Source organism: Phascolarctos cinereus, unplaced genomic scaffold, assembly GCF_003287225.1.
Source record: "Phascolarctos cinereus isolate Bilbo 61053 unplaced genomic scaffold, phaCin_HiC Scaffold_4;HRSCAF=312, whole genome shotgun sequence".
In the NCBI taxonomy this organism is placed as follows: domain Eukaryota; kingdom Metazoa; phylum Chordata; class Mammalia; order Diprotodontia; family Phascolarctidae; genus Phascolarctos; species Phascolarctos cinereus.
The window spans coordinates 711253918-711279704 of record NW_027555847.1 but is presented as its reverse complement, the minus strand read 5'-3'; the positions used below and the strand labels follow the sequence as shown (position 1 = coordinate 711279704).

General features: G+C 47.0%; 1 protein-coding gene across 1 annotated transcript in view; it reads left to right on the top strand.

Moving 5' to 3' along the window:
- Positions 1–10288: 10288 nt before the first annotated feature.
- The window catches only part of SSH1 (slingshot protein phosphatase 1), a 102682-nt gene continuing 87183 nt past the window's right edge, over positions 10289–25787 (top strand). Inside the window, exons 1-2 of the mRNA XM_021007977.2 lie at positions 10289–10848; positions 25329–25366. Coding sequence (XP_020863636.1) covers positions 10780–10848; positions 25329–25366 — 107 coding nt within the window. The 5' untranslated portion in view covers positions 10289–10779. The remainder of the gene's footprint in view (positions 10849–25328; positions 25367–25787) is intronic.

Genomic DNA, 25787 nt, shown 5'->3' with positions numbered 1-25787 from the left:
AAGATTGGGGGGCACGGAAGAATAAGCATCTGTAACAGCACCTACTGTGTGCCAGGCACCATGCTAAGTGCTTTACAATTCTTATCTCTTTTGATCCTCACAACCACCCTGGGAGGTCGGTGCTATTATTATCCCTATTTTACAGATGAGGAAACCAAGGCAAACAGAAGTTAAGGTCACCCAGGTAGTAAATGTCTGAAGCTAGATTTGAACTCAGGTCCTCCTGACAGCTAGCCCAGCATTCTATCCATGGTGCAATAATAATATTATACACAGATATACAGCTGCCCCCTTGAGGACAAGGATAATTTTTTTTTTTAGTCTCTGTATCCCCAGCCCTGATCATAGTGCTTGGCACACAGTAGGTATTTAATAAATATCTGGTGAGTTGAGTTTAATTGAATTGTTCACAGAATCTCATCAGAGTTGGAAGGGACCTCAGGACACCAGCTAGTCAAACTTATGTCCTGCTATGTAACCTACCTGGGCTCATCCCACCTTTTGTGCTTTGAGATCCCCACAGAGGGACTGACCAGTGCTCCCTGAACCCCATCCTCCCCATTTGGATAGCTCTGATTGTTAGGAAGGTTTGGGTTGGTTTTTCCTGACTTCAAGCTCACCTGCTTCTTGTTATTTCCACTCACACTTTCTAAACCAAGGATGGGGAACTTGTGACCTCAAGGCCACATGTGGCCCTTTGATTTGTTCAGTGAAGTTTGGGTTCAGTCAAAGGGCCACACTTGAGGACCTAGAGGACCACATGTGGCCTCGAGGCTGCAGGTTCCCCACCCCTGCTCTAGACCTTTCCTCAGTGACCAAATAGGGCAGCCCTTCAAATACTTGAAGGCAGTTTTCTGGTCCCACCTGAGTCTTCTCAATCAATAAGTCAGCCAAGTAGCTTTTATTAAGCACCTACTGTATGCCAGGTACTGTGCTAAAAACTTTAATAACATTTTCTCATTTGATCCTTACAGCCTGGAGGGCAAGGGCTATTATTATCCTCGTAATGATTGTTTCTCTCTCATATTAATAACTAATTATTGAGTCAGGATCAAGGTTTTCCCCTTTTCTACTTCTTCATCCAGAAATCAACCCACGCAGGGAAATCTTTCTCAAAGACTATTCCTGCTCACTGTGTTTACTCAGACAAGTCTGGGAAAACGTGGATTCTCTCTTTTGTCAGACAGGTAATATGGAAATTGATAAATCTCTATGACCAAGACCTGGGTTGTCCAAGTCACGTACCCCCATGACCCTTACTAGAAGATAGCCCAGGGGCAGCTAGGTGGCACAGTGGATAGAGCACTGGCCCTGAAGTCAGGAGGACCTGAGTTCAAATCCGGCCTCAGACTAAACACTTGGTGCTTACTAGCTGTGTGACCCTGGGCAAGTAACTTAACCCCAATTACCTAAAATTTTTTTAAAAAATAAAAAAAAAGAATATAGCCCAGCCCCTTATTGTAATAGCCATTTTCTCATTAATTCTTAACCAATCAGAGCTCATTGCCACCCTCAGGAGCACCTGCCCTTCCAAGGGCATATAAATTGTGAGCCCACTGCCATGAGGGGTCTTTGGCATTTAAGAGTACCACTGAGCTCTTTTTATTAATAAACATGCTAGCCTTATTAATAAAATGATTAAATTACCCAGAAACTGTGTCTCTAGAACTTTTTAAATGCCACACAGATGAGGAAGTGAGGCAAACAGGGTGATGTGACTTGCCCAGGGTCACACGGCTAGTAAGTGCCTGGGGTCAGATTTGAACTCAGGAAGATGGGTCTTCCTGACTCTAGGTCACCTTCATCATCCATGGGTAGATCCCAGGATCCTAGATTTGGAGACCAAAGGAACCTAAGAAGCATCTATTCCAAACCCCTAATTTTACAAGAGAGCAAACTGAGGTCCAGGGAAATGAAATAACTTGCCTAAGGTTATACAGGTAGTAACTATCAGAGATAAGATAAGTCCTTGAAGGTTGAATGGAGTCCCACCAGGAGAAGACACCTCCCTCTCCCTCAGGGAGACATGAATAAGACATTAACTAACTAAATTTTTAAATAAAGGATTAGACTAGGTGCTCTCCAAGGTTCCTTCCAACCCTGATATCCCCTGCTCTGAGGCCCCGCCCAACTCTGACCTTCCCTGTTCTAAGGCCCCTCCCAGCTCTGACATTCCCTGTTATGAGGCCCCTCCCAGTTCTGACATCCCCTGTCCTGAGGCCCCTCCCAGTTCTGACATCCCCTGTTCTAAGGCCCCTCCCAGCTCTGACATTCCCTGTTCTGAGGCCCCTCCCAGTTCTGACATCCCCTGTCCTGAGGCCCCTCCCAGTTCTGACATCCCCTGTTCTGAGGCCCCTCACAGCTCTGACATTCCCTGTTCTAAGGCCTCTCTCAGCCCTGACATCCCCTGCTCTGAGGCCCCTCTCAGCTCTGATATTTCCTGTTCTAAGGCCCCTTCAAACTTCACTGATACTCTCAGTGGACCCTGTTCACCTCCACTCTGACATTCTGTGCCCTAAGACTCCTCCCAGCTTTGATAGTCTGTGTTTTAACATGTCACAAAGCTGACATCCCCTCTAATTAATCCCAGATTAGTCCCCTTTCAACTCCAGAGATCTGTTCTCCTTTCTCTTGGCCAAAATCAGGAAGAATGTTCTTACTTGGCTGAATTGGGAAGAGAAGACACATTCAAAGACAAGCCAAACAGAAGCCCGGTGAAAGGAGAGAGGGAGAGAGAGAGAGAGGGAGAGAGAGAGAGAGAGAGAGAGAGAAGAGAGAAGAGAAGGAGAGGGAGAGGGAGGGAGAGGAGAGGGAAGGGAGAGGGAGAGGGAGAGGGAGAGGAGAGGAGAGGGAGAGGGAGAGGGAGAGGAGAGGAGAGGGAGAGGGAGAGGAGAGGGAGAGGAGAGGGAGAGGGAGAGGGAGAGGAGAGGGAGGAGAGGAGAGGAGAGGAGAGGAGAGGAGAGGAGAGGAGAGAGAGGAGAGAGGAGAGGAGAGGAGAGGAGAGGAGAGGAGAGGAGAGGAGAGAGAGGAGAGGAGAGAGGAGAGGAGAGGAGAGGAGAGGAGAGGAGAGGAGAGGAGAGGAGAGGAGAGGAGAGAGAGAGAGACAAACGGAGACAGAGGCAGAGAGAGAAATACAGAGAGAGACAGAGACAGAGAAAGCAAGCACGTACCCTGGCGCTGACATTGACTCCACACCAGAGGGCCCAGGCTGCCTGGTAATTGCAGTGCCCATCAGATTCCTCCCTGGAGAAATTCCTTGGCAGGGACCGTCACCCTGATCTCCTTCCAGAAGCAGGCAGACCACTGAGATCCAAACAGCTGCTGCTTTTTCCTCACAGAAATCTGCTCCCTGCACATCTGTGTCTCTATCCTGATGAATTTCAAGTTGGGAGCCCTGACATGGCAGCAACTGGAGACAGAAGCTTGGGAGGTTTGTTAGGGAGGCAAAAGGGTCTCCCTGTGGCTGGCCCCCCTGGCAGGGCCTAGACTAAATGCCAGAACAGGCAGAGGGAGCTGATATAATAATAACAGCCGTGTTGTTAATTGTTTTTCAGTGTCTGACTCTCTGTAACCTCTTTCTGGGCTTTTCTTGGCAGAGATACTGGAGCAGTTTGCCATTTCCTTCTCCAGTTCATTTGACAGATGAGGAAACCGAGGCAAACAGTGTGAAGTGACTTGGCCAGGGTCACACAACTAAGAAGTGTCTGAGGTCACACTTGAACTCAGGTCCTCCTGACTCCAGGCTTGGTACTCTATGCACTCCAGCACCACCTAGCTGCCCAATAATAGCCATAGCTGACATTTATTTTAATTTTGTCCATTTTTATTGATATCTTTTGTTTTCACGTCACTTTTGTTTCAAAGTCTCTCTCTCCCTCTTTTTTTTTGGGGGGGGCAAGAGAATTGGGGTTAAGTGACTTGCCCAGAGTCACACAGCTGGGAAGTGTTATGTGTCTGAGGTCAGATTTGAACTCAGGTCGTCTTGACTCTAGGGCTGGTGCTCTATCCACTGCACCACCTAGCTGCCCCTACTTCTGTTTCTAAATATCTGTTCTCTCCCTATCCACAGAGCCCATCCTTGCCTAAAGATTAAAAAAGAAAAAGGGAGAAAAAATAGTATTTCAACAAAATCAATCAACACATCAATTGTATCTGACAGTATATGTAGTGTTTCACACCTGTAGTCCCCCACCTCAGCAAAGAAGGGATTGAGACATGGTTTTCTCAACTCTTCTCAGGGGCCAAACTTGGTCATTTAAATTACACAAATTGCTGGTATTTATATAGAGCACAGGGTCAGCAAATTATGGCCCACAGGCCGAATCAGCTCTTCCCTTATTTTTGTGTAGCCTATGAGTTAAGGATGCTTTTTACTTTTGTAAATAAGGTAGTCTTGTATTAACACAAAGACAGGCCTGAGCCAATTGAAATGCAAGCTGAATGAAAGCCTCCCTTGGAGAAGGGGGATGGGGTGGGGTGGGAGAGGCTGGAGGTGTTTATTTTGCCCCACTTTGAGCCACCCAAGGACAGAGTCCTCACCACCTGTGGAGCCTCAGGACCAGTGGGCCCCACCCCCACCCCCTCACTCCACAGATAGGAGCAAAGTCTCATTTTGAACTCTAGGACCTGACTCATTTATTGTTGTTCAGTCATTTCAGTTGTGTCCAATGCTTCATAACCCCATTTGGGGTTTTCTTGGGTAAAGATGCTGGAGTGGCCTGCTATTTCCTTCTCCGTCCAGTTCCTTTTACAAATGAGGAAACTAAGGTAAACAGAGTTAAGGGACTTGTCCAGGGTCACACAGCTAGGAAGTGACAAGTGTCTGAAGCTGAATTTGAATTCAGGTCCTCCTGCCTGCAGGGCCAGTGTTCTATTCACTGCACCACCTAGCTGCCCATTGTTAGCTATAATTGATATTATTAAATGAGATAATGATTGTAAAGTTCTTAGTACAGTACCTATATAGCACATAGTAAATGCTATATAAATGTTAACTTTTAATATTCAATGAGATAATTATAAAGTGCTTAGCACAGTGCCTGGCACATAGTACGTGCCATATAAATAAATGTTAGCTATTGTTATTAAATGGAATAATATTTGTAAAGTACTTAGCATCATGCCCAGCACATAGTAGATGTTATAGCAATGTGAGTTTTTATTATTATTCAATAAGATGATAATTATATAAAGGGCTTAGCAGAGTGCAGGGCATACAGTAGGCACTATATAAATGTGAACTGTTATTATTATTGTTAGTGAATAAAGGGTAAATGGAAGAAGTTGTAGGTATTACCATAAGCACACCAGAGTATTGGAGGGGCAGTGCCCTCAAGGGTTAGAAAGACTTGGGTCTGCCTTTGACCTCGCCCCTTACTAGTTGTGTGATCATATCCAAGTCCCTTTGCCTCTACCCATCTGTAATGGGGAAAATTGTACCTGATTCACAGTTATTGTGATTTTTTTTTTTAGTGAAGCAGTTGGGGTCAAGTGACTTGCCCAAGGTCACACAGCTAGGCCATGTCAAGTGTTTGGTCTGAGGCCGGATTTGAACTCAGGTCCTCCTGACTTCAGGGCCGGTGCTCTACCCACTGCGCCACCTAGTTGCCCCCCATTGTGATTCTTTTATGAGATAATCTACTTCAAGCACTTTGCAAAGCTCCAAAGCTAATATAATTTCAATTATATTATTTCCTTTAATTAATTTTTGATGAACTGAATGCCACATGCAAGTACTGGGCCAGGCACTGGAGATTCAAAGATTAAACCAAACTGCTTCATGACCTTAGTCATCAAACATTAATTTATTAAATAACTGCTATGTTCCAGGCAAGCGAAGTAGTGGGAATACAAAGACAAATAAAAAGAAAGACAGTGTTCCCCCTCACAGAGCTTCTGTTCTTTTTTTTCTGCTACAACAAAAGGAACTTTACTTAAAAATAATTTCTTTAATGTTTTAAAATTAATTTATTTTAGTTTTCAACATTCACTTCCAGAAGATTTTGAGTTCCAAATTTTTTCCCCCTTCCTCCCCAAGACGGCATGCAATCTGGTATAGGCTCTGCAAATAATATTGTACCTATTTTCACATTAGTCATGTTGTAAAGAAGAATTAGAACCAATGGGAAGAACCATGAGAAAGAAGAAAAAAAAAAGAAAGAAAAAAAAGAGCAAATAGTATGCTTCGATCTGCATTCAGACTCCATGGTTCTTTCTCTAGATGTGTACAGCATTTCCCATCACAAATCTTTTGGAGTTGACTTAGAGACTTGCATTGCTAAGAAGAGATAAGTCTATCAAAGTTAGTTATTGCACATTGTGGCTGTTACTGTGTACAATGTTTTCCTGGTTCTGCTCATTTCACTTTGCATCAGTTCACATAAGTCTTCCAAGGTTTTTCTGAAACCATTCTGCTCATCATTTCTTTGTTTTTGTTTTTGTTTTTAGGCAATTGGGGTTAAGTGACTTGCCCAGGGTCACACAGCTAGTAAGTGTCAAGTGTTTGGTCTGAGGTCGGATTTGAACTCAGGTCCTCCTGACTTCAGGGCTGGTGCTCTACCCAACTGTGCCACCCCATTTCTTTTTTTTTTAAATTAATTTATTTTTAGTTTTCAACAATCACTTTCATAAGCTTTTGAGTTTTAAATGTTCTCCCCCTCCCAGCCCACCTCCCTCCCCAAGGCAGTGTGAAATCTGATATAGGCTCTACATATACATTCTTATTAAACATATTTTCACATTAGTCATGTCGTAAAGAAGAATTAGAACCACAAGAAAGAAGAAACAAAACACAACAGAAGAAAAAAGAGAACAAATAGTATGCTTGATCTGCATTCAAACTCCATAGTTCTGTCTCTGGATGTGGATAGCATTTTCTATCACACTGCTCATCATTTCTTATAGCACAATAGTATTCCATACATTCAGATACTACAATTTGTTCAGCCATTCCCCCTAAAAATAATTTTTTTTGGCAGACTTGGGTGAATAGGGAAAAGCTCTTTAGTTGGCTATGTATAGGAATGAAAAATAGTTAATAAATAACATTAGTGTAACAGACCTCTAAACATTAACAATGCATTGGCAGACAAAGTGGACTTAACCCAAAATGAATCTTAAAGCTCTGCTAATTATTCAAGGAGTTTCCATTCTAATGAGGGAAGACTATGGTTAGTGGGGGGAAGGTGACCATGTTGGGTGGGACATGCTGGAGAAGACAAGAGAATCAGGAAGTCAGAAAGCAGAGGCAGGGAAATGAAGGTATGAATGTGTTCGGTCCGGCTCTAGGCCCTCCATAAAATGAAGGGTCTCCAGGAACTGCCCAATCGGAGGAAGAGGCCAAGGAATCTGCCATCTTGAGATGGCTGCTGGAGAATGCACAAAAGAGGGACAGGCCAGTACTTCAATGGCTGTGGGCTACCATCCATGTAGGTCTTGTCTCCAGTGGGAATCATGGAATCTCAGAGTCGGAAGAGACCTCTGAGGCTGTCTAGCCCAATATGTGTCCAAACAGGAAACTCCTCTGGCATTTCTGGCAAGTGGTCATCTTCCAACTTCTGCCTGAGGAACTCCATTGATGGGGAACTCACTACCTCCTAAGGCATCCCAGAACACAAGCCATTCACACTTTTTAAGCCTGGTCACCTCTTGTCCAGGTCCTCCCTTAAATCTGCTCCCAACATGCGAGAGGGCTTTCCTCTAACTCTCCTAGAATTACATGAAGACCAGAGCTGCACACGGGCTGTCCATCTGATAGCCAGCCCTCTCACTACATGACCTGCAGCTTCCTCTTCACTGGTATGCTCCTTGATGATGTCACCCTTTTGTGTGCTGTTGGCCATTGGCATATACTGTATCCTGTTTATGTGCACCAGGGGTTCCCATTGGCCTTTGGGGTTCTGGTTAATTTTGTTTTCTAGCTGTCACTGGATCTGGCCTCTGTCCTCTCTGGGCAGGTTTCCTCCACCCAGTTGTCAGTGGACTTCCCTTCGGTGCTTCTTAGACTATACTCATACAGGGAGATTGTCTATCCCACCCCAAGTAGAATGTGAGTGTGTGTGTGTGTGTGTGTGTGTGTGTGTGTGTGTGTGTGTTTAGCACCCCGAGATGGATTACTGCAGATGGGCACCTTCTCTGAAACCTTAGAGCCCCAGAGCTAATTGTAGAATTGATTTGAATTGAATCAAAGGTGGGTCCTCTTTGCACACTAAACCCACAGACACCTTACCTTCCTGTTCATTTCTCGTCCAAGATCTTCCTGGTGCTGGGGCTAGGCCAGGAGCAGCTGTGAGATCATGGGAAGGGCCTTAGAACATCAATGTCAGGAGTGGGAGGGACCTTAGAACAGGGGATGTCAGAGCTGGGAGGGGCCTTAGAGCGGAGTCAGAGCTGGGAGGGCCTGTTCAGAGCTGGGAGGGGCCTGAGAGCAGGGGATGTCAGAGCTGGGAGGGGCCTGAGAGCAGGGGATGTCAGAGCTGGGAGGGGCCTGAGAACAGGGGATGTCAGAGCTGGGAGGGGCCTGAGAACAGGGGATGTCAGAGCTGGGAGGGGCCTGAGAACAGGGGATGTCAGAGCTGGGAGGGGCCTGAGAACAGGGGATGTCAGAGCTGGGAGGGGCCTGAGAACAGGGCATTTCAGAGCTGGGAGGGACTTTAGCATATAGATTTCAGGGACTGGAAAAGATTTCTACCTCATAAATTTAGAGCTAGAGTCAGACTACGAATCATCCTATAGAATTCACCTGTTTTGTTGGTGTTCAGCCATGTCTAACTCTTCAACACCCCATTTTGGGTTTTCTTGGTAAAGGTACTGGAGTGGTTTGCCATTTCTTTCCTTAGCTCATTTGACAGATGAAAAAACTGAGGCAAACAGGGTAAAGTGACTTGGCCCAGGTCACACAATTAGGAAGTGCCTGAGGTTGGATTTGAACTCAGGAAGGTGAGTCTTCTTGACTCCAGGCTGGGGGGAGACTCTACCCACTGAGCTACCTAGCTGCTCAGTTAAGTCCAAACCCCTTATTTATGCAAACAGGGCCAGTGAGGTCTAAATGACTTGCCCGAAGTGACCTGAGAATACTGAATGTTCCAAAGGACCTTAGAAATCTTCTGTTCGAGGCTGACTTCAGAAAAACCTGGAAAGACTTATATGGTCTGATGCTGAGTGAAATGAGCAGAACCAAGAGGACTTTGCACACAATAACAGCCACGTTATGCAATGACTAAGATTGTTAAACTAAACCCTTCTCAGCATTATGAGGATCTAAGACATCTCCAGAGTCCTCGGGATGTTAAATGCTGTCCACATCCAAAGAAAGAACTATGGAAGTCGAATCGCCATCACTTATTTTTACCTTCTGTTGAGTTTTGTTTCATCTTTCTGATGGTTCCTCCTATTGGTTTTAATTTTTACTTACAACTTCACTAATGTGAAAATATGTATCATGGGTATGTAAATGTAAAGCCTATATCAGATTGTGCGCTGTCTTGGGGAGGGTGGAGGGGGAGGAAAAGGGAGAAAAAAAAATTCAACTCAAAAGCATATGGAAAAAAATAAATTTAAAAAAAATCTTCTGTTCATAACCCCGATTGCCATATAAGCTCCTGGAGGGCAGGGACTGTTTACTCTGGGTAAGTCACTTAACCCCAATTGCCTCACCAAAAAAAAAAAACCCAAAAAAACGCAACTTCAGTTCCAGTTATTCCCACACACACACACATATTGTACTCTCAGCACCCATCACGGGGGCCTGGCACATAGAAGGTGCTTAATAAATGTTTTTTGACTGCCCAGAAGAGGAACCTTGGCCTAGAGAAGAAAATTGATGTGCTGAAGGTCACATCACAGACCCAAGACCAAAATGATCAGTTTCCTTGCTAACTTTACACACCTTGTTGCAGCTTGGGGCAATCTTAGCCCATCCTCCCCTCCCCAGGTGGAGGACTCCCCTATCAGATTGTGAGCACCTTGAAAGCAGAGACCATGTTTTTGTCTCTGTTGCATCCTCTCGCCTTAGCACAGTGCCCGGCACACAGTAGGAGCTTATTACATGTTTGTTGACTATTTGGTGTGGGGGGCCCAGTCAATCAAGAAGCATTTATTAAGTGCCTACTATGTGCTAGGAGTTGTGCCAAAGGGTGGGCATGTACGTTCAACTGAGTTCATCCTCCCGAGCAGTTTCCCCACCGGCGATCCCTAGGTAGCACGGGGCAGGAGGATGGGAGGGGGAAGGGCGTGGGGCGGGGGCGGGGAGCTTGTGTGTAGGTCGGTGTGTTTGGGTGCTCGTCTGGGGCACGGAGAGCCAGGCGAGGTGGGGGCCTCGGCGCGAGGATGCGCAGATGTAGGCGAGGAGGCGGCCCGGCAGGCAGAGCCCCGGCCGCGGCCCTGGGTGGGGAGTAGGAGCGGAGGGAGCTGCGCCCGCGGGGCCGGTCTGCGGCCCATCGCGCCGCCCCTTTCCCGGGGCCCTTCCGCCGGCCCTGGGCACTCGCCGTGCTAGGAAGCCTGCCCGCCCCCGGGCCGGGGGGAGCGCACCGGAGGAAGAGGAAGATCGAGAGCGGCGGCAACGGCGGCGGCCGGAGGAGGGAGGAGAGAGGGGGAGCCAGAGGAAAGGACTAGCCCGCGGCTGCAGCCCCCGCTCCCCGCCGCGCGATGGAGGCCCCGGAGCAGCAGCAGCGGCAGCGGCAGCGGCGGCGGCGGCGGCGGCGGCAGCAGCAGCAGCAGCAACAGCGCAAGCAGCGGCGGCGGCTCTAGCCCGGCGGCCCCCCGCCGCGTGCGCCAGTGGCCATGGCCTTGGTGACCCTGCAGCGATCGCCCACGCCCAGCGCCGCCTCCTCGTCCGCCAGCACTAGCGAGGTGAGTGAGGGGCCGAGCCCAGGGCGCCGAGGCCCGTGCGTCCCTCCCGGGACAGCCAGGCCCCTGCTGCAGCCAGGCCGGCCAGCCCCCCGGCTCGGCGGCGTCGCCCTGGCCCCGGGCGTATCTTGGGGGCCCTTCCTGAGCCGCGGGGGGCGGGGGGCTGGGACCCTCTGGATCCGTCTGGGAGACTCTGGGGCCGGATCTCAGTGTTCCCGGGTCTCTGCCTGAGTCTCTCTCTGTGTGTCTGTATCACTGCGTCTCTCCTTTAGTTTCTATGCATCTCTTCCCGAGTCTCTCTGCGTGCCTGGGTGCCTCTGGGGGTCCTGGCTGAGAATCTTGGTCTCTCTCTTAGTTTCTATGTGTCTCTCTCTGAGTTTCTGTGCCTGTGTCTGTGTGTCTGTATGTCTGCATCTCTTGGCTTCTCTGTGTCTCCCTGAGAGTCTCTAAGCCTGGGTCCCTTTGGGCTTCTTCCTGAGTCTCTCTCTGTGACTGGATGACTTCCTCTTCCCTCAGTTTCTCTGGGTCTCTTTCCGACTCTCTGTGTCCCTGGGTCCCTCTGGGCTCCTTGCTGAATCTTTCTGTGGGTGTCTGTATGACTTGGGGTCTCCCTGGATCCTTCTCTTAGTCTCTCTGGGTCTCTTGGGGGTTTGAGTGCCTCTGGGTATCTAACTCTTTGTCTTTCTGGACCATCTCTGTGTGTCTCAGTCTCAGTGTGTGCCTGGATCCCTCAGTTCCTCACTGGATCTCCCTTTGTGTGGGTCACGTCAAGCTCATCTCTTAAGTCTCTGTCTTTCTGGATATCTCTTTGGGCCTGGTTCTCACGGGTATGGCACTCAATCTTCTCTGGATATCTCTGGGTCATTCTGGATTTCTTTCTGAGTCTCTATGCTTGGGCCGCTCTGATCCTTCTGTGGTTTTCTGTATTACTCTGGGTCTCCCTCCCTCTGTGTGTCTCTCTCTAGGTCTCCATGCGCGTGTTTCTGGGATCACCATTTGTCTCTCCTGCTTTCTGTGTCTTGAGCTCTCTGGTTGTGTCTGTGTGACTGGGTCGTTCAGGGTAATTGACTTTTAGTCTGTATCTGCATATTCATATATGTGGGTTTCTGTGCCTGTGTGTGTGTGTGTGTGTGTGTGTGTGTGTGTGTGTGTATGTGTGTGCTTCAGAGAGAGAGAGAGAAAGTAAGAGGATGGGAGAGAAAGAGGTCAATCGCACCTATGATTCTGTATCTTTCTTTGCCCCTTCTTTCTTGGGGGAGGATGGGTCAAGGAGAGCAGGGCACAGGTCAGAGGTTCCTCCTCCGGAGCTGAGTGAGGGATACTTGGTGGTAGTGGGCCAGTGAAGAGCCCTCTGCCCCCCATGGTCACCCCCAAGTATCCACCACTGTCCACTTGCCTTGAGAACCTCTGCCTAGGCTGCCTTCAAGCCAGAATGCTTACCCTGTAGACATTCATAGGTCTGGAGAGGGATATAAGGAGTGTACTGTCCTGAGGAGGCAGGGAGGCTTAGAAGAAAACCTGACCAGGCTAGGAAATTGCCTGGTGACTTTTGGAGGACTCTTGTTTTGGGAGGGGGGGGGATTGCCTGAGGACTTGGAAACTGTGCATTTGGAAGGCCAGCCTCAGTCTCTTGGCTTCTGGCCTCTGTTTTCCTGGACTTTGTGGGTATGCCTGTATGAGGAGGCCTGGGTTCAAATACAGACTCAGATAAACTTCTCTAAGGTTCATTTCTTCATCTCTAAAATGGGGATAATGGGGGCAGCTAGGTGGCGAAGTAGATAGAGTACCGGCCCTGGGATCGGGAGTATCTGAGTTCAAATCCAGCATCAGATACTTGATGCTAGCTGTGTGACCTTGGGCAAGTCACTTAACCCCATTGCCTAGCCAAAAGAAAAGAAAAAGAATAAAATGGGGATAATAATAATAATAACACCTGCTGCATAGGGTTGCTGTGAGATTTAGGTGAGACTGGACCTGGAGGTTCCTAAGGAACTCCCAGCCTTCTTCTGTGCAGCTTAGGGCTTATTTTGAGAGTTACCCAGGGTCACACAGTCAGTATGGGTCAAAGGTGACCTCTGAACCCAGCTCTTCCTGGGTCCCCAGCCAGCTTTTAATCCAGTAGGACATGATGTCTGCAAGTGAGAGAATATGTGTAAAGCTCTTGAAGGACTGTATAAATGTCAACTAATTATAATTAATTATTGTTATTCTCTATCAAAAGGAGCTAGGGCTCAACTTGGCTGTTTCTGGGACCTCAAAAGGGAAGCAATAGGGAGTAGAGCCCTGGACTCGGAGGCAGTAACACCTGAGTTTAAATCCCAGCTTTACCACTAACTACCTGTATGACCCTGGGCAAGTCACTTAAGCTGTTAGGGCCTCAGTTTCCTCATCTCTCATAACTCTAGACCTATGGGCCTTAGAAGAGAAACCAGCTTTAGCAGCCCCATCTGAGGCTGTGATGGTGAGGTCACCTGAGATGATACACTAGCCTGTGACACCCTTCTCCCCCTTCCCTCCAAGAAGGGGCTTTTCTTAAACCTGTTAAAATTCTCAGCTCAGTACCTATTGCCATCCACTGCTGGCTGGCCTCTGGGCCTATCTTGGGTTAACATTCTTAAAACTACCATTGGCAGATTATTTTTATTAAGTTCCAGAAACCCAGTGGCCCCATGAAGAAGGTACAATTAGACTTCTTTCCTGCTGCTTTGATCAGAATTCTGATGAAACAATAAGCTTCAAAGAGGATGGGGTGTCCCAGACTCTGAGAGAAGGTGGGGTGCCCCAGGCTCTGAGAGAGAAGATGGGGTATCCCTGGCTCCAAGAGAGAGGATGAGGTGTTCTGGTCTCTGAGAGAGAAGATGGGGTGTCCCAGGCTCCGAGAGAGAGGATGGGGTGCCCCAGGCTATGAGAGAAGATGGGGTATCCTGGGCTCAGAGAATATGGGGTGTCCCGAGGTCCCAGAGAGAGGATGGGGTATCCATGGCTCCAAGAGAGAGGATGGGGTACCCTGGGCTGTGAGAGAAGATGGGGTATCCTGGGCTCAGAGAGAGAATATGGGGTATCCCGGGCTCCCAGAGAGAGGATGGGGTATCCATGGCTCCAAGAGAAAGGATGGAGTGTCCCTAGCTCCAAGAGAGAGGATGGAGCACCCCGGACTCTGAGAGAGAAGATGGGGTGTCCCAGGCTCCCAGAGAGAGGATGGGGTACCGCAGACTCTGAGAGAGCATGGGGTGTCATGGGCTAGAGTGAGGGATAAATATTATTAAATGGAGGTGAACATTCCAAGCTCTGGGCTGTTTACCAGAATCTCTTCTGGACTTTGGTGGTCACTGAGGATGTCTTGTCTCCTCTGGTAGATTGTTGTCTCCTGGAAGGGAGAGGGTGGAGCTTTATTCAGTCTACATGCCACCCCTTCCCACAAGAGCCATTAACTTACCCATGCTCCCTGAGTGTTCATAGAATGAACGAAGGCACAGGTGCTGTTTGAGCAAAGGAAAGGAGATATTTGATCCTGTCTTTGGTCAAGAGGACATTGTTCTGAGCACACCAGGGGAAGGAGAGCTGGCCGAAGAAGGCGCCCCCTGTCCTGCACTCGGCAACTGTGTGACCTTGGGGGAGGCCTTGGGGGCTTCATCTTCTAAGGAATGAGAAGGTTGGACTGGATGATTATCAAGGCTCTGACATCCGCTGTTCTAAGGCCCTCCCAACTCCTATGTTCTATATTCCCTCTCCTTGAGGCCTTCCCAGCTCTGACATTGTATGATCCCATCATGTAGCTCCCTCTTACCCCTAAACAAGGGCCTGCGGTGATCTCTCAGTGTCTGTCCTGCAGGGACCTCAAGCGGCCGTAACTCTGACACACCTCACCATCTCCACACAAAGTGGACTTCATGCAGCCCTGAAATGCTTTCTGGGGTGAGACAGAACAGACTCAGGCCTCAGACACAGCAGCTCTGAGCCATCCCCCTTCTTGGCAGCATCTCTCCCTCCCCCTCTCTCTCTCTCTCTCTCCACTCCCTCTATTCCTCCCTTTTCTCTCTCTCTCCCTCTTTCTCCTCTGTGTCTTTCTACCTCCCTCCCTCCTTCTCTCTCTCCCTCTCCCTCTCCCTTTCTCCTCTCTCTCTCCTCCCTCCCCCCTTGTCCCTCTCTCTCTCCCCCTCCCTTCTCCTTCTCTCTCTCTCTCCCCCCCTTTCTCCCCCTCCCTCCTTCCTCTAGTCCCTTTTATCCTGTGTGAGTGAGTGACATCCCCCAGCATGGGGAATGGGGGATAGAGACAAGACACTGCTTCTCTCCTCTGCTTGGGGCTGAGTTTGAATTGAGGCAGCAGGGAATGATTGGATAGAGAGCTGGACTCCTCATCCAGAAGACCTGGATTCAGTTCCTTCCTCTGACATATAACTATGTGACCTTGGATAAGTCACTTCCCTTCCTCAGGATTCCAGAGTAGGAGCTGATCTGCTGTTGGTTGAGGATATTTTCTCGCTAGAGCTTCCCTACATGGATAAAATCATTCAGTCAAGGCATTTTAAAGTACCTACTATGTTCCAGCCACTATGCTAAATACTGAGAATACAAAAACAGGCAAAGCAGAGGTGGGGGGGAAAGGGCAAGGGAGTGGGGAGGAGGGGCGTTTGAATATTATTATTTTTTTTAGGCAATTGGGGTTAAGTGACTTGCCCAGGGTCACACAGGTAGTAAGTATCAACTGTCTGAGGCAGAATTTGAACTCAGGTCCTCCTGACTCCTGCACCGGTGCTCTATCTACTTACTGTACCACCTGCTGCCCTGCTGAATTCTTAAAAACAAGAATTTCTACAAATAGATACCAACGATTACTATTGCAGCAGACATCTAAGGTGTTAATGGGAATCATATTTGAAAATTTACTCCATGGCAAAGCTTGAATGGCATTAGAAATGATCTTTTCCAACTGCCCATTTTATAGAGGAGAAAACTGAGTCTCACAGAGAGGTGGGGTAGCTTGCTCAAGGTTGCACAGATTGGACATAACAGACTCAGGATTCAAACCTGTTCCTCTGATTTCGAGTACAGTGGCCTTTCCCCCTTACCATATATTGCCTCCATCTTCCAGAGGGATAAGCTGAAGCTCAAAATGAGATCAATTCAATTCAATAAACATTTATTAAGTGCCTACACTGTGCTGATCAGAGAATCATCTTTCAGAATCCGAAGAGAGTTTAGAGATGGCCTCGTCTAACCCTATCATTTCACAGAGGCCCAGAGAAGGGAAAGGATATTCCCAGTGTCCCGCAGGTCAGTGAATGGCAGAGTTCCTGTCCAGCTCTCCTTGTCTGACAAGGTTTTCCCATTTCTCTGGGTGTGGCAGGCCAGGCAGTAGGCGCCAAGCTTGGGTGTCTCTCATCCCAGCTGGGCCTTCTAACCTTCTCCCTTGGAATGAGATCCCCAGCCGACTCCCTGGGCAGCTTGGCCTCTCCTGGCTGGGTGTCCTATTCCTCCTCTCACAGGGGAGCCCGTGGCCAGCTTCCCTCTCGGTTCAGCCTCCCATCTCTTCCAGCCATCACTGCTTTCCAGGTTTCTCTTTCACCTCTCAATGGGCACCTCTGTGTGACGGGCGGAATATGCCAAGCCCCAGAGGGCTGAGCTGTTGGGGATTTTTTTTCTTTCCGGTTTTCTGTGTACGGGGCAAAAATGAAGAAAAATAACTCAAGGGCACAAAAAGCAATAACTCCTGACCGTTCAGAAATCCTTTAAGGCATATTAAATATTGCTTGTCTTAGTTTTACATAAATAAACCAACCATTTAGAATGTTTCATAGTTCACATCTCTGTGATTGTCAAGACAATTTTAAGTCCTTTTTTTTTTAATGGAAAAAGCCTTTGATTTGGACTCAAAGGACCTGAATTTGAATCTGTTGTTACCAGGATTCGATTACTTGGGCAAGTGTCTTCCTCACTTTCTGCCTTGGTTTGCACATCTGTAAAATGAGAGGGTTGGTTTTGAGAGCCCTCTGAGGTCCTTTCTAGCTCTAGATCTGAGCCTGTATTCTTATGACTGGAATTCAAGGCTCAGCCCTACCGTTTACTAGGTGTGTGGCCACAAGAATCACTTCCCTTGTTAACTAATGCCTCAGTTTCTTCATCTGCAGAATCAGAATGTGATAATCCTTGGTCTGCCTCTGAGACCAGAGGGCTTTATAAATCTAAATGCCCCAGGGAGCAGGAGCTGTCCTTCCTTCTGACTTCACTCCCGATTTCTCTTGTCTCTAGTCTGTTTGTCCAGAGGTGTTTGCATGTTGTCTTCCCCTTTAGGCTGTGAGTTCCATGAGGGCAGGGACTGAGTTTTGCCATTCTCTGGATTCCCAGCCTTTAGCACAGTGCCTGGCACATAACAGTCACTTAATAAATACCTGCGTTGATGTCAATTATCTTTTCAGATAATAATGATAACCGATATTTCCTCATGTTTTTAAGGTTGGCAGTGTTTTTAGATACACTCTTTCCTTTCAGACACTCTCATATTGTGTCTATCTTAAAGACCATGGTAGGGAAGGAGGGGTACTTCTTTTTTCTTTAAAAAATTTTTGTCTCGTTTTTACATTGCCTTTCTAAATATATCTCCTCCCCTACCCACTTCAGAGAGCCATCCATTTATGACATAAAATACAAAGGGAAGAGAGAGAGAAGAGGAGGGGGGAGGGAGAGAAAGAGGGGGTAGGGGAGATGGGGGTAGGAGAGATGGGGGAGGGGGAGAGAGAGAACAAAGACAGAGAAGGATGGGGGAAGGAGGGGGAGAAGAAAGAAGGGGGGAGAGAGAGCGCGAGCTTGCAGTTCATCCAAACTAGCCAGTGGATCAACTCAGTCTGACAGTGTATACCTCTATCACATTCCCTAGCCTTCTACCTCTGGGTGGTTGTCTTTTCAGCTGATGCTTAGAATAGGAGAAAGAACCCTGGACTTGGAATCCCCAAGCCCTGGATTCAGGTCCCAGCTTCACCCCTCATTAGCGGTATGACTCTGGCCAAGTGACTTTCCTTCTTTGCCTCATTGTGCTCATCTGTAAAATGGGGTTGATCACGCCTTCCCTGTTTTGTCTCACGGGCTGCTGTGAGGATCAAAAGAGATAGTCATGGAAGTCTTAAACGTTTTAGCTCTATAAAGGGCCTTAGAACCCATTGTGGGAAAGGCCTGGATTTGGAATCTGGAACCTTGGGCTCCAGTCTTGGCTCTATACCTGAATGCCCATAGGATAATGACCAATCCCAGCACTTAGCACAGTGCCTGGCATGCATGTAGGCAAATGTTTGTTGACTGACTGACTGACTTACTCATGTATACAGTGATCTGGGTAGACTGGATAATGTCAGGTGCCCTTTGTAGCTCTTAATCCTTTGACCGTGCAGTGCTGTGGCCAGACGGACATGGAGCCCTCAAACTTTCTGTACGACATCTCTGACAAATGGTCGTTCAGCCTCTCCTTGAAGACCTCCAATAAGGACTTGCTCACCACTTCTTGAGGCAATCCATGACCCTTTGAGACAGCTCTGGTTGTGAGGAAGATGTTGCTGACATCAGGCTGAAAGTGGCCTCTTTGAAACTTCGAACCATTAGGTACTTAGATGATGTTAGTGGACAGGGGGCTGGATGTGAAGTCAGGAAGACCTAAGTTCATATCTTGCCTCATGCACTTGCTGGTAGTGGGGCTCCAGGCATGCCAAGGGGCTCCTTTTACAACCTTGAGCAAGTCCTCCCCACTCCTGGCCTCGAAGGTCTTGCCATGCTCTAGAACCAGGCTCCTATGACCCTGCTATGGCTTACAAAGGACTTTCAAGAGACTTTGCTCTGTGAAGTGAGCAGAACCAGGAGAATGTTTTACACAGTAATAGCCACGTTGTCTGATGACTAACGTTGATACATGTGAGTTGGACTGTTTCCTTCTTACTCTGACATTCTGTGAAAGATGATTCATTTTCTCCTTCAATTCTTGGAGTGACCAACTGATCATCACCTTTTAAAGCCATGATAATGAGGTTGATGATATTAGCTTCTCTTTATAGGTCAATCAGTGAACAAGCATTTATTAATCACCTACTACATGTATGCCAGGCACCATGCTAGGTGCTAGTGACACAAAGTTAAAGAATGAAACAATCCTTCTTCTTAAGGAGGAGCTTGTATTACCCCTTGTGTAAGCTTGAGCAAGTCACTCCCTCCTCTTGGCCTCAGTTTCTATAGAATAAGGAGGTTAGATGAGCTGGCCTCGAAGGTCCTGCCAAGCTCTAGATCCAGGCTTCTAGGATTCCTCTCTGGCTTAAAGCACTTTAAAGAGACTTTGCTCTTCCAGCTTTTCTTCTCTGTAAACTGAGGGAATTGGGCTCCATGTCTTTCTGGCTGGAATATTCCATGGGGCATAATAATAGCACTCACTTTGAGAGAGAGGTTAAAATGAGATCATATTTGTAAAGTACTTTGTAAACCTTAAAACATTATATAAATACTAGCTATTATTATTCCTACTACTGTCTTCTGGGCCCAAGAAGACCAAGTCTCTTCTCTCTTACATGTGACAACCCTTCAGATACTTGCAGAAAAATGATAACTGGATTGAGATTAGATAGCATTGATTTGTGGTGGACCCAGTTGGGAAAGTTTATAACTTCCTCCAGGTCCATTGTCTTCACATGAAAAGGAAGCAGATAGTGGGATTTATTTAGTCAATAAGCATTAAGTGTCTACTATGTACTAGGCCCTGTCCTAAGTGCTGGGGATACAAAGAAAGGGAAAAAACTGTCCCTACCTCCAAGGTATGGGTCAGACAACAGGTAAGTAGGTATGTACAAACAAGCTATCTCCAGGATATAATGGGGATAATCCACAGAGGAAAGGTGTCCTGTAGAAGGCATGATTTTAGCTGGGACTTGAAGCCAGGAGGTGGTGATGAAGAGGGAGAGAATTCCCAAGCACAGGGGATAGCCAGTGAAAATGCCCAGTCAGGAGATAGAATATCTGGTGGGAAGAACAGCCAGGAGGCCAGTGTCACTGGATTGAAGAGTACGGTGTAAGAAGACTGGAAAGGTAGGAGGGGGCTGGGTTATGAAGGGCTTTGAATGCCAAACATCATTTTGTATTTGCTCCTGGAGGTGTTAGGGGGACATTGGAGTTTATTGAGGAGGGGGTGACATGATCAGCCCAGTGCTTTAGGAAAATCCCTTTGGTGGCAGAATAGAGGATGAATTGGAGTGGAGAGAGACTTGAGGCAGGCAGACCCACAGCAGCTATTGCAGCAATCCAGGTGTGAGGTGATGAGGGCCTGCACCAGGGTGATGGCAGCACCAGAGGATAGAAGGAGGTGTATTTGACAGATGCTGCAGAAGTGAAATCAAACAGAGGTGTTGCAAAGGTGAAATGGACAAGAAATAGTGCAGAAGAGAAATTGAGGAGAGATGCTGCAAAGGTGAAATAGACAAAAGATGCTGTAGAGGTGAAATTGATCAGAGGTACTGTAGAGGTGAAATTGATGAGAATGGTTACAAAGGTAGATATGATGGAGTGAGAGATAGTGAGGAGTCCACGGTGACTCCTAGGTTGGGAACCTGAGGGACTGGGAAGATGATGGTGCCCTTGACAGTAATACGGAAGGTGGAGGCAGGGAGAGGATTTGGGGGAAAGATAATGAGTTCTGTTTTGGCTGTGTTGAGTTTCAGATGTCTTTGGAACGTCCAGTTTAAGATGTCCAATGGGCAATTGGAGATGTGAGACTAGAGATCAGGAGAGGAGTTAGGACTGGATGAGTTGATCTGAGAGTTTGAACATAGAGATGATAATTAAATCTATGACAGCTGATGAAATTATCAAGTAAAATAATATAAAAGGAGAAGAGGGCCCAAAAAAGAGCCGTATGGGACATCTATGATTAGAGGTCTAGATGAGGATCTAGCAAAGGAGACAGAGAAGGAATGGTCAGATAGATTGGAGGAGAACCAGGACAGAGCGGTGTCCCAAAAACCTAGAGAGAGGAGACTATAAAGGAAAAGAAGGGGATCAGCAATGAGAGGTCAAGAAGAATGATAAGTGAGAAAAGACTGTTATTAGATTTGGCAATTAAGAGATCATTGGCATCATTCCCCATTGATAAATGGTCAAAGGATATGAACAGGCAGTTTTCAGAAGAAATCAAAGCTATTTATAGTCATATGAAAAAATGCTCTAAATCACTATTGATGAGAGAAATGCAAATTAAAACAACTGTGAGATGATACCTCACCTGTCAGATTGGCTAACATGACAGAAAAGGAAATGACAAGGGAATGTGGGAAAATTGGGACACTAATGCACTGTTGGTGGAGTTGTGAACTGATCCAATGGTTCTGGAGAACAATTTGAAACTGTGCCCAAAGGGCAGCCAAACTCTGAATACTTTTTGACCCAGCATTGCCACTGCTAGGTCTGTATCCCAAAGAGATTAAAAAAAAAAAAAAGGGAAAAGGACTATATATTCAAAAATATTTATAGCAGCTCTTTTTGTGGTGGCAAAGAATTGGAAATTGAGAGGTTGTCCATCAGTTGGGGAATGGCTGAACAAGTTGTGGTATATGATTATGACGGAGGAATATTGTACTGTAAGAAATGACAAGCATGATGGTTTAAGAAAAACCTGGGAAGACACATGAACTGATGCAAAGTGAAGTGAGCAGAACCAGGAGAACATTGTACACAGTAACAAAAAAAAATTCTGATTATAGTCAACTGTGAATGACTTAGCTATTTTCAGCAATACAGTGATTCAGGACAGTTCTGAAGGACATATGATGAAAAATGTTATCCGCTTCCAGAGAGAGAACCTGATGGAATCTGAGTACAGATTGAAGCATTATGTTTTCACTTTCTTTATTTTTCTTGCTTTTTTTTTGTGCCACATTGCTAATATGGAAATAAATTTTGCATCATTTCACATGTGTAATTGATATCACATTTCTTGCCTTCTCAAAAGGTGGGGGTAGAGCAGGCAGGAGGAAGAGAATTTAGAACTCAGAATTTTTTTTAAAAAAATGCTAAAAATAAATAATAAATCTGGTTTTTGAAAAAAGAGAAAGAGATCATTAGCAACTTTGCAGAGAGCAGTTTTAGTTGAATGGAGCCAGACTGAACAGAGTAAGAGGAGGAGACAGACACTAAGTGTAGATGGCCTTCCTAAGGAGTTTAGCCATGAAAGAAAAAAGAGATATAGGACAATATAGCTTGTGGGATTAGATGGATCAGGTGAGGGCTTTTTGAGGCTGTAATCCAGGGTTGGCCTTTGACAAGGCCTGATTGGTGAAAAGACACCACAGCAAGTGATTGGAGAATAGAAGGTGATGTCAAATTGAACTAGTTCACCAAGAGCTTGACATTGGGAAGGGAAGAGAGTACTATCCTTCTGTGGGGATATGCCCATTCCTATCACTTTTTCTATTGCTGATGTGATTGCTACTTCCCAGAAAGGCTGTGATCAATCCAAATTTTGCTTGTGGGGCGAAGCATCATGTACAGTGGAAAATTCACTGGATTTAGAGTAAATGGCCTTGCCTTTGAATACTAGTTCTACTGAAAAAAAAAATCAAACATATTTGCAGATAGATACTTCTTTTCTCCAGGTTAACTTCCCCAGTGCCTCCAGTCACTTCCTATGGTATGAGGTCAAGGCCTGTAGGCATCCTGGTCTCCCTCTTTTAGACACTATGGATCTGATCATAAACTGTGGCTCCCAGAACTGAGCCCATTAATCGATATGTCATCTGATCAGGTCATGGAACGGCGGATCATCACCTCCCCGGTGCTGGCCATCACGCCTCCCTCCCTTTATGCGTTTGGAGGTCAGATCAGATCCTTGCCTGCCACTGTGGACGGTGATTGAGTTTACAGCCCTCCAACCCTCCCAGATGGTCTTCAGATGAACTGCTCCAAGTTTCATTGGAGCATGACCAAAAGAAGAATTGGAAGAAGCCAAATAACTTTGGCAGGTGGAGACTCCATATATTCTTTTTGCTTACAGACAGTGCCAAATAGGAAATGTTCACAAGTTCCAGAAATTAATCTCCTGTGTTGTTTTGAGAAAAGGGTGCAGTTTTAGAGACCATTGGGTCATAGATTTAAAGCTGGAAGTGATATTAAATAATCGAGTACATGCTCTTCATTTTAAAAATGAGGAAACTGGGGCATCTAGGTGGTGCAGTGGATGAAGCACCAGCCCTGAAGTCAGGAGGACCTGAGTTCAAATCCGGTCTCAGACCAGAGACTGGACACTTACTAGCTGTGTGACCCTAGGCAAGTCACTTAACCCCAATTGCCTCACCAAAAAAAAAAAAAGGAGGAAACTGAAGCCCAAAGAGTCTAAGTGGTCCAGGGTCACACAGCTGAGTCTGAGGCAGGATTTGAACTCAGATCTTCCTGACTCCAAGCCCAGCTTTTTGTTGTTCATTTGGGTCAGATTCTTTGTGACTTCATGGACTTATCCATGGGGTTTTCTTAGCGAAGATAGTGAAGTGGTTCCCCATTTCCTTTTCCAGTGTGTCCCCATTTTACAGATGAAGAACTGAGGCAAATAGAGCTTAAGTGACTTGCCCAGGGTCACAAAACTATTAGGTATCTTCAGCTGGATTTGAACTTATATATTGCCTGGTGGTCTGTGCACTATGGTGCCACTTAGCTGCCCCCAAGCCCAACTCCTGAGCAGTATTCCTTGGTAGTTACTCAGATGGTCAGTAGACCAATATTAGGATGAATAGTGCTTTTTAAAGTAGGGGCAGTCATTGTGGGGTAGTGGGACAGGAACTACTGGGCTCAGGGGGCCAGAAACCTGGCTGATCAGATGCTACTTCTCAGTGCGAACTCTGGGCCTCAGTTTCCCCATCATTAAATGAGGTTGTTGGACTAGGCTATTGGTTCCTGCTCTATGGGCCCTGAACTCTGGGACGGGGGTGGGAAGGGTGGGGATGGCGATGGTATGCTAGAGTTATTACAGCATTATCGAGCACATTTGTGTCCCGGCCAGACCATCAAGTGACTCAGAATTAGTGTAGACTGAATACATCATCTGGTTTACACACACACAAAACCATTTTTCAAAGGAATAGAAATACTTAATGCTGAATAAAGTACAGTTTCACTAGTACAGGTCTTCTTGTATTTTCTGAGATGACAAGTACTATCATGGGGATAGAGGAGAGGGAGGGAGGTCTGAAACCTTTGTATAGGTTGGGAACCTCTGGTCTGTACAGTCTCTAAGGCTCCTCCCAGCTTTGACATTCCCTGTTCTAAGGCCCCTCCCAGCTCTGACATTCCTTGTTCTAAGGCCCCTCCCAGCTCTGACATTCCTGTTCTAAGGCCCCTCCCAGCCCTGACATTCCCTGTTCTAGGCCCCTCCCAGCCCTGACATTCCCTGTTCTAGGCCCCTCCTAGATCTGACATTCCCTGTTCTAAGGCTCCTCCCAGCTCTGACATTCCCTGTTCTAGGCCCCTCCTAGATTTGACATTCCCTGTTCTAAGGCCCCTCCCAGCCCTGACATTCCCTGTTCTACAGTCCCTCCCAGCCCTGACATTCCCTGTTCTACAGTCCCTCCCAGCCCTGACATTCCCTGTTCTACAGTCCCTCCCAGCCCTGACATTCCCTGTTTTAGGTCCTTCCCAGCCCTGACATTCCCTATTCTAGTCCCCTCCCAGCTCTGGTGTTCTCTGTTCCAAGGACCCATCTTGACCTCATTCTCCATGATTCTTTACAAATATTGATTAAGCGTGTACTGTGCAGAGCCTTCGGTTTAGCCATTACGGAGTTTAAATAAAACATGGCTGCTATATTCAAGGAAATCACTTGGTAGGGGGTTAAATATAAGACCATTAACAGATTAGACGCCCTTGAAAGGTGCACAGGATGCCATGTTGTTAGTATGGAGCGTAGAAGGACCGAAGGGTCCTTGTGGAATGTTGGCATGTAAGCAAAAGGCTGGGGCAGGGGGAGGGGTGCCAGATTGGGGAAGGCCTTGAACGCCAGGCAGAAGATTCTTTTTTTTTTTTCCCGGTTAGGCAGCGAGGTTAAGTGACTTGCCCAGGGTCACACAGCTAGTGAGTGTTATGTGTCTGAGGCTGGATTTGAACTCAGGTCCTCCTGAATCCAGGGCCAGTACTCTATCCACTGTGCCACCTAGCTGCCCCCAGGCAGAAGATTCTTATAGGAGACCTTAGAGGTCAGAGTTCAGCCCCTTCATTTTCCAGGTGAGCACACCAAGACCCAGAGAGGTTTCTGAGACAGGATTTGAACCCTGATCTTCCTGACTGCCGAGTCCCACGCTCCCATCTCTGCAGCACCATGCTGCCCCTCACCATTCTCTGTAGCCACCTCCTGAGATTTTCCTCCTTATTGCTGAGTGATATTTGGGGGGTCAGGGTGGCACCTGCCACCTGTGATTACCATCCAGCCACGACTCTTTCTTTCCCTCTCTCAGTCATTCTCTTTCTTTCTCTCTTTTCAGGAGGTCGGCAGTGATGAAGACCGAAAATTAAATCTCAGGTAAGTGTCAAAATGGCATCATTCCCCTACCCCGTGCTCCTGCCTTAAGTGTGTCCATAATCCCAGGCTTCCAAGGACAAGCTTGAGCCAGGCCTGCCACAGACATCCACATCCAGTTACAGGGTCCCTTCTTCATGTAAGAACCTCCAAAATTGTAGCCATCTGTTTTCCTGGCTCCTGGCATTTTCCTGAGTTTGGGAGAACCCAGCTTTCACTGCCCTTTTTATCAAAATAAGCAAACCAAAAAAAATTGAGCTGTAACCTCTAATTATCATATGTGCTAACACAGGGACATAAGTGCTTATCCTTTGGTCAGCAAGCCCCGTCCTGTGGTTTGGGTCTGTTTTCTAAAAGTCTCAAGCTTTGCTATGATCAGGGCCTGGGAACCAAAGGGAGAGTGGAGGGTCTGTGTGGTGCTCAG